This window comes from Aspergillus nomiae, assembly GCF_001204775.2.
Source record: "Aspergillus nomiae NRRL 13137 chromosome Unknown contig00691, whole genome shotgun sequence".
NCBI classification, from domain to species: domain Eukaryota; kingdom Fungi; phylum Ascomycota; class Eurotiomycetes; order Eurotiales; family Aspergillaceae; genus Aspergillus; species Aspergillus nomiae.
In genome coordinates, this window is record NW_015378746.1 from 1 (window position 1) to 8,797 (window position 8,797).

An 8,797-nucleotide genomic window follows, 5' to 3' on the forward strand; every position below is an offset into this window, starting at 1 on the left:
AGATATTTAAGTTATATTGCCTAGGTGGCTCGATTTGCTATCCCTTTTGGGTTATTTCCTTTGTCCCTTTCCCTTTTTACATCACACACACACACACACACTCTCTCTCTCTCTCTCTCTCTCTCTCTCTCTCTCTCTCTCTCTATATATATTGGGGTTTAATACTAGGTTCTTTGAGTTGACCCTTGCCTGTTACCGATTTACTGGTAGATTACTATTACTACTAGTAATCTACATAATGGATGGAGTGGAGTGGAGTGGAGTATCCCTGTTTAACATATGACTTGTGCATAGGTAGCTTCCGTAGCCGTTGGTTGGACTCTTAAGATGGAAGCAAAAAAGGGTTAATATTCCATAGTCACTATAGTAAATTAATTGTGTACATTGTGTACAATACAATACGGAACTAACTAAAACTAGACAAATATCGGATTTGGGAGTAGATGGATGATTAGTATATACATGGATATATAGTGGGTGTTTTTTCTTTGTCCTTTTTATTTGTATTTTTTTTCTTTCTTTTGGTTAAATGGGATACTAATAGGGTTTCGTAGAATGTTACTGATTGTGTTTCTTGGGTTATTAAAAGTATCTTGTCATGAGAATGGGATTATTGCATAAATTCATCTGAAAACAAGATATGCATCGTGTATTCTGAGGGAAAAAAACTTGATACATTTACTATCCAGAATTATCTCAGTGACCTATATGTCACAGCCTATGAACAATCTGAGAAGCAGGGATAAGTAACATTGTCTTTGAAAGCAAGATCAAAATAAAGATAAAGGAGCGTTATGATCAGAAGAAGATGCTGAAGAGAGCGGCGACTCCCATCGCCAGCCAGAAGCTGGCGGACACAGAGGAGGCAGTGTTAGCGAGGGGAGGAGGGGTCTGGGTGGATGACGGCTTGGCTGTCGCGCTGGGACGATGGCTGGAGATCCAGGTTGACGAGCCGGAGACCCATGGGTTCGGGATGCCCGAGGAGTGGCCGGGGGAGACGCCGGTGGGGGCAGGGCCCGGGATCAAGCCGACGGTGGTGGAGTGGCCGGAGGTGCCGGTGCTGAAGGTCACCTGGGGCACGGTCACCGTGTAGGTGGAGTAGGTGATGGTCGTGCGAGGAACCTCTGGACCGGCGGTTGGCTGCGGTGCCACACTGGTGCCGGTCACAGGGGCAACACCTGTCGGGCGAGGAGTGGGGATCAGAGTGATGGTGCTCGGAATGCCAGTGACAATGCCGGGGTTTCCGGGGATATAGGGAGCGCAGATACCGGTGAAGTAGGAGAGCGCGGACTGGATCTCTTCTTTGGATGCGCCCCAGGCCTGAATACAGCTGATGACCTTGTCTGTGAACTCGTGGCTCGGGCAGAAACAGCCGGGGTCCGCGTTGGAAGTACACTTGGGCAGAAGAGGGAGCCAGGTGTTGATACACTTGGGCACCGAGTTAGGGCACTCAGTTGATGGAGCGGGTGAAGAGGGAGCAGGAGCAGGGGGGACATCAGTGGGCTTCACGGCAGCGCTGGAAGTCTTGGTCACCGTCGAGACGGTAGTGAAGACAGACGTCGTGGTGGAGCCACCGGAGGTGATGGTAGTAGTAACAGGGCACGTAGTCACGGTTTCGTAGGTGACGACCGTCGTGGCACCCCCGGCAGGAGTGCTAATAGGCTCGACTCCGGTAGGAGCCGGAGTAGCAGAGCACTTGGTGCACACCGTGGAGATCGAAGTCAGCGTGACAGTTGACTGGGTCGTGTAGACGGAAGTGGTCTCGGTGCCACCGGCGGTAGCAGTGGTAGTTACTGGGCAGTCGGTCACGGTGGTATATGTAACGACGGTCGTGGTGGAATCCTCTGGAGGCTCCTCCGGGGAAACGCCTGTCGGTGTAGGAGAGGTTCCGGTTGGAGTGCCGGTAGGTTTGCCAGTAGGAGTAGCAGTGCACTTGGTGCAAATGGTGGATGTCGAGGTAAGGGTGACCGTGGACACCGTGCTGTAGACGGAAGTCGTGGTGACGCCGCCAGAAGTAGCGGTGGTAGTCACTGGACAAGTGGTCAGGGTTTCCCATGTCACCACAGTGGTAGTTGAATCTGGAGGGAGGGAAGAAGATCCACCATGGCTAGTTGGGTGAACTTCCGACGAAGTACCAGCAGTACCTGTGGGAGCGGGGCTGCTCGGAGAGGGAACCTCGGAGGAACCGCCAACAGGGGAGCTTCCAGTAGGCTTTCCAGGGGTTCCAGTGGGCTGCCCGGGGGTTTCAGTAGGCTTCGTGGGAGTTTCGGTCGAGGTAACCGGGCAGACAGTGGTCGAGACAGCAATGGTGGACGTAACAACCGTGGTCGAATCTCCAGGGCAGTTGGTAACGGTCGGTGCACAACTCGTGATGGTGATCAGGCTTGTAGTATACACGGTCGAGGTGGTCATCTTGACGGGAGTGCTAGGAGCCGGAGGCGTGACTGCATCGGACGAGGACGGGACTGGAATCACTGGAGTAGACGAGTGTCCCGTCGCAGTCGGACTTGTATGGTGATGAGAGGGGGTCGGAGTTTTCTGGCCAGCGGAGCATTCGAACTCGACATTCTGGATACCGAAGACGACAGCATCCACGGAGGCCTCCTCTGCGAGTTCGAACCGGACGGAGCTGGCACCACCGCACTGGTCGTTGGCGACGACAGTTCCCTTCGGAGAGCATGGGGCGACATGCTTGCAGGAAGAACCATCGGGCATGTCATAGATGATCTTGATCTCAGCCTCCTCGCCGGTCACCAGGTGAAGTTTGCTGATGGAGAAGGTCTTATCACTGCCAGACGAGATCTCCGGGGACGTCTCATCGTCCTTGGAGAGTTTCGACTCGATGCATTGGCCCTGTAACCGTCAGTATGGACATCATTGTATCCGCCGGTCCGTGCCCACTTACGGCAAAGCCACCACCAACAGCAGCACTGAAGCTGCTGCTGAAAGAGAACCCAGAGAATGCGAAGCCAGCGAAGAAGTCAAAGGAACCAGCGGTGAGGCCAGCCCAGTTGAATCCGCCGCGCATCTCGTCAGAGCATTCATTATTGGTATTATCCGGGCTAGTATAGCAATCATCTGTGCCCCACCACTAGAGAATCATCAGTCTGGGATCAACGAGTCTCTTCATGCATGAACACTTACGGCGCCCGAGGGATGAGCCTGGGCCACGGCCAGGAGAGAGACGAGTGCAACTGAAGTAGCAACCTTCATGGCTACTGAGGTCACCAGCCAGTGATGGAACGAACGGAGGTAAAATCAAGACGAAAGTAGTAAGCAGTAGTAGTGGTATAGTTCAGTATTATTATTCTCGACCAGCAATAACAACAACACCGTAACAATGAGAGAACGAAAGACGGGCCAGCAGGTGAACCCCGAGATGAACGAGTGGATTGAGTCAAAGAGATGCAATAGTACAACAAGGGCCAAAAGAGAGAAAAGGAAAAAAGAAAGGTGAACAGATGGAAACAGAAGGGTTCCAGGGTCTCCGGAGGGGCTTCGACTACTACTTATTATAAACCGGTCAAGGTTTCATTTGGCGTGTCTGATATTTTTCCTTTTTCCTTTTTTCCTTTTTTCTTTTCTTTTTCGCTGGACCCTATTTTTTATTCGGTCATGCATGAATAATTCTTTTTGGCCTTACTCTAGTCACGGACTGTGACGGCTACTGGTCGTCCATTATTCCTGAATATTATTTTTATTTTTTCTTGTCCGACAACAATGACCCTAAAAGTATAGCTGAACAACCAATCGTCGACTGCCGCGCTGTCCCACTAGTGCAGGTACCTGACCCACTCCTCCAATCACGGCGCCCCCACCAGGCTGCATTATTTCCACATGTCCTACACATTGCAAATGGGAGAGCGAAAATATGCGCCTGGATCACGAATTAAGATTCTTCATCCTCTGCAGAACGGAGAGCAAGTACCGATATGCGGGAGTTCAAGTCTTCAGACGAACAGGTGTGAGGATCAGAGCTAGTCGAGCCTATGGGGAAGGAAAACGGCGATGATCGCTCAAACAGCCGCCGGATCGGCAGAGGGTCCTTCCTCTCAGGGCGGACTAAAGAGTAGAATCAGAACAAGACAATCCAACAACAACACAAGCAGGAAAACGGTGGTGGCGAACCGCTGTGTCCCAGTCCAGAATCAAATCGAAATTGCGCTCCATCCCCAGGAGGGAATGATGTAAAATATGCAATTTGATAGATCGAAGGTTCCGTGGAGAGACACAAAGCCACCTCGAAGGGGGGAACAATCACCCCGCACGCAGTATCAGAGAATAATATCGTTGCATCAGTATCGAGGGTTCACAGTAGGGCCAGAAGGGGCGACTGTCACTCCACAGGGCGTCTCGCTTGAAACTCAGCCAGTGTGAGAGGGTCCCCGAAGCCTCTAATTTCACGGGAACTAATTATAGGGTTCTCGATTCTTTGACCGAATTTCCTGGCATGGATCTCACCACGCACCCTGTTCCCTTCCCCCCAGCGTCGATTAACCGCCGGACCGGATCACCAACCGCCCGAACCCATCATTTTACCCGATTAACTCTTTCACGCTCGACAATTAAACTTCAATAGGGTAGACACAGCGAGGCGCAGATAATGAGAAAAGTAGCTCCGAAGACGACAAACAAAACCGGATCTCGCACTCCAGGGAGCTCTTTACCTCACGACTGAGCACCTCCCCCATTCAGCATAGGGTGCGAACGAATCAGATGATCACTGCATCAGCCACAAGTGGTTTTGCGACCTATCATTTCTTCTCGCCTAGAATGGGGAAGCATGGTGAAACCAGCTGGGAACCTTTTTTCTTTTTTTTCTTTCTTCTTTCTTTTTCCGTTTGATCAAGGGAAAAATGGTCTCGACCGAGGAAATACCGTCCCTCCTGAGGGGCCATACCCTGCCATGAGGTAAGGCGCCACATCGGTTATGCTCCGACAGCATAGCACACATCATGGAATGCGAGTACTCTCGGTGCACCTTTGGCGTGGGAAAAATCGAGGGTGCTTGCTTGGCATGTCGCACGATGCTCAACGGATCCATGGGTTGCATCCTCAGCCGAGACAAAGTGCGGTGGCTTGCATGGAGTGGTATCTTGTCTGGCTCTCCTCCCATGAGAAGGCCAGGGCACGATCCAATGGCATGAACTACTCACAAGATGTCGTACCAACTTGTCTTAGCTCTCTTGTTTTGACGTAGCAGAGCCTTCTTCCGCGGGCCTCCGTTGTTTGAAGCCACAATGTTACCCTCCACCTCCCGAGGATCAAATCATCATTTCCTTGCTGCCTACGAAACGATCCGTTACGCTTTCTCCTTCAGTTTTGGTTTAAACTTTTTTTTCACATTGATAAAAATATTATGTACGCGAGGTTTGTAACATGACAAACCTAGAACAAAGAAAATAAAAGGGGAGACACATCAACAGATCCGAGTAAACAAGAGCCATATATCCCCTTCGCCAAATATAGCATCACCACCGACTCCAATAGGAAAATCGCGTAAACTTTTGGCCATCGGAATCTTCAAACTCCATCACCAGCTTTTCCTCAACCGAAATGAATTTCCTCACAGAAAGCCTCCTATACACACAGACCGGTCCTAATCAATCAATCAAACCTTGGTCTAGATGCCCGCTTCATCCAAAGGAAAAAACAAACAGCCGTCGAACCTTTTATCAGCTGAAACGGAGCCGAAATCCTGGCCCCTGACGGGGAGGTCTATGCCGCTAACACAGACTCGGTAAGGTTTGGGAACAAAAAGAAGAAATGATAGCTCTGCCGTGACAACGTGCCAGTAAATCCGAGACATAAGTGGTCATAACAGTGATGGGTATCGCAAGAGTAAGAGAGGCACGCCTTTACATTAACATGTCTGCTGGGAAATTCCTAGAAAGGAAGTTGACCCCGACGGTGGGCATCCATCAGCTTCCGTCGGACCGCCTCGCCGCCATTGTAACCGCTCGCTTTGCGTTTCCGCGTAGGCGTGCGTTGATCCGCATGTTTTGCATGTCTAAAGACACTGGCCGGTCGAGACGGTGAATTTGCCGGCATGAACTCCCGGTGTTGTGGGAGGCGTAGCAGTGCCTGGTACCGATTGTGATTACGACGGAAAGCCGTCACAATACCACGGTCCAGGTGGTTCAGGAAACGCTCCGCACTGTTCGTTTGTGTATCCCCACTTCGATTAGGGGTTGGTGTACCGACAGCAACTGGGATGGTGGGTGCTGCCATCGGCGAGGCCAGTGCATCATCGTCGAATTCCTTGTCCATATCGTCATCGGATGAGCCATTACCAAAGTCAATGAAATCATCGACGTTCAAAGCAGCCTCTGGGTCATCCTCTTCGTCATCCTCAAATGAACTATCAATGGCAAAGTCACGAGACGGATAAAAGGCCTCGGGAGGACCCATGACTTGACCACCGGTGGTAACCTCATTTCCAAGGGCCGTCATCATGAGGTTGGCGCTAGAAGCCAACATTGGGCTTAGGTCAACGTGATTCGGTGATGCAAGCGCATCTGTGTCACTCTCATCAACGAGGTGCATTGTGGTTGCCCGCGGGCTATTATTAGCCGTGCCACAGATGCTATTTGTGGCAGACTCAAGCCAGTCATGGCGAGAGGAGGCATATGCAGGAATAATCACCAGATGCTTGCCCGTGCAGTCCACGAGTGCAACAGGCTTGTGGGGATCAGCAACGAAGGTTCCCATGATGGGACCTCGCCGACGGGAAGTAGAATCATTCGTCTCTTCAGCAGTGGTAGCTTGGAGAGAAGCGGAGGAGTCGCGGCGTAGGATAGAGCGAGGATGGGTAATTGTTGCTGGCGGGGGAAGGTCTTCATCTGTAGTCTCGCCATCATCGGCTTCAAGTTGGTCAGTACAGGGTAAAGTTCAATTTCCGTAGGTGTCTGCATACTCTCGTATCCGCTTGACTCCGATTCCTCGGAGACAGCATCCGACTCAACGTGATAAATGTTTGAATGACCATAGTCGGACTCCGCGAACAGTTCATCGGACTGCCGACGGCGCTTGTTGTAGGTCTCATTGTCATTCTCAATCATGCGACGTAGTTGAGGATCAAGGCTGTCCTGCTGGAGGAAGTCACTCGGGATTTCATCCTCAGTATGGGAATCGCTCTCAGACGATGAATCCGAGTCTTCCTCAAAATGCACCCGGCGGGGAACCGGTGTTTCTACGGCTGTTTCACTGGCCATGTCGGTCTCCCCGAAGGCTTCCATGGCGGTGTAGAGCTGCTCTTCATCGAAGAAGGACGCAGCTGAAAGTAGCATGTGGTCATCAAACACATTGGGGCCCGCCCAATCGTGGGAGTTGGCGACGCTGACGGTAGAGGTTGTCAAGATACCATTGAAATCATGCTCATCCTCTGACTCCACGATCAACAGTTCTTCCAACTTTTCTACATCATGATCTTCATCATCGTCTCCATCGCTAATGTAGTCAACTGCCGCGTAAACATCATCGGAGCTATCTTCCGAGTCATTATCGCCACTGCTCTTTTGGCCATCGTAGCCGTCATCGTCCGATAACCTCATCTTTTTCGTTCTTTTTGTTGATTTCATTCCCGCCTTATGAGTCTTGTCACGACGGCCATAAGACGGGCCACGGACAGCAGGTGGGTCCTCTTCGTCATCAGCATCTGACTCGTTTACATCATCGCTGAGCTCTACAGACGAGACCGACGACACGCTGGAGACGGACGAGGAAGCCCTCCGTTTCCTGTCAGCTGCCAGTGACCCAAGGGAAATTGCCTTGTTTGATATTCTTGGAGAGTGTTGTCCGATGCGGGACATGGGACTCGAGTTGCGATGACGGTTCTCCCTGCCGGCATCCTTCGAAGACCGCTTGGGGGAGTAGGCGGTTGGTGACATTGCGTCGACAATGGTATTGTTTAGAAGTGATAATTGATCAAAGTACGGTTCAGTATGGACCCAAATTGGTTTGGGGTACCTCGGGTTGGCAAAGTTTTGTTACCCGTTTGCTACCCGTTTGCAAGCCGCAGTGTATTGCGTCAGAGACTCCGTAGTGGGTATAAGCGGATGATCAAGGCAAGTTTGTTGTTTTTCTTGGCCGTCAATTCGTTATAACGTTGGAAAGGGCCGGGGAATGTTCGTTATCGTTTGATAAAGGTGAAGGATAGGTGGTGGAAGGTCAGGAGTCGGAAGAGAAGAGGGGGGGAGGGCTTGTATCAGAACAAGAGAGAAGAACTTTTCGAGCGTGAAAGCACCTCACCGTCCACCGCGGACGTAATGTGCTTCTTCTGTAACTGTACTTGGGGGCAATTTCGACGCTGCAAGACTTTGCGTCGAAAGAGAAAACAAATATCGTCAAGTCGATTGAGGAAACTCGGAGCTGCTGGACTGGGGAGCAGGAAAAAGACTGTCGTGCCCCCCAGTGAGGAATCTACAGCTCAACGAAGGCCATTTTGGCAACGAACTTATGACGATATTTGTTGGTAAGGACAGTGAAAAGAATTTCTATAGCGTGTAAAAAGGAGGGGAATCTGCGACGTTGGGATGGCAGATCGAATGAGGGGTGGATTGGGATGTTTGGGAGAAGAAAAGGCCGGGAGAAAGAGAAGGGAGACAGAAGATCAGCTAGCGGACTGTACCACCGCCGTCACTGGTCCGTTACAAGACGGAACGCACTTGGGGATGGGGCGGGCCAATTTTCCAATCATGGTGGGGCTTGCATCACCCGGTCGCAGTATTGTCATCCTTGATTGGCCAGGAACCACTAAAGCATGCATTGTCATTGGTCGGCAGGTGTTCACCGCATC

The 8,797-nt window shown here is 51.2% G+C and overlaps 2 protein-coding genes across 2 annotated transcripts; both read right to left on the bottom strand.

Moving 5' to 3' along the window:
• Nucleotides 1-798: 798 nt before the first annotated feature.
• Nucleotides 799-3,213, bottom strand: ANOM_011750 (GPI-anchored protein; the record flags this gene model as incomplete). The annotated part of the gene is made up of 3 exons (XM_015557006.1): nucleotides 799-2,853; nucleotides 2,906-3,091; nucleotides 3,145-3,213. The coding sequence occupies 3 exons, from the start codon at nucleotides 3,211-3,213 to the stop codon at nucleotides 799-801; spliced, it is 2,310 nt and encodes a 769-aa protein (XP_015401045.1).
• A 2,673-nt stretch (nucleotides 3,214-5,886) lies between these two features.
• On the bottom strand, nucleotides 5,887-7,889 carry ANOM_011751 (uncharacterized protein; the record flags this gene model as incomplete). Its single annotated transcript, XM_015557007.1, has 2 exons — nucleotides 5,887-6,863; nucleotides 6,917-7,889. 2 exons carry the CDS (start codon nucleotides 7,887-7,889, stop codon nucleotides 5,887-5,889), a joined length of 1,950 nt encoding a protein of 649 aa, XP_015401044.1.
• Between the last annotated feature and the right edge of the window lie 908 nt (nucleotides 7,890-8,797).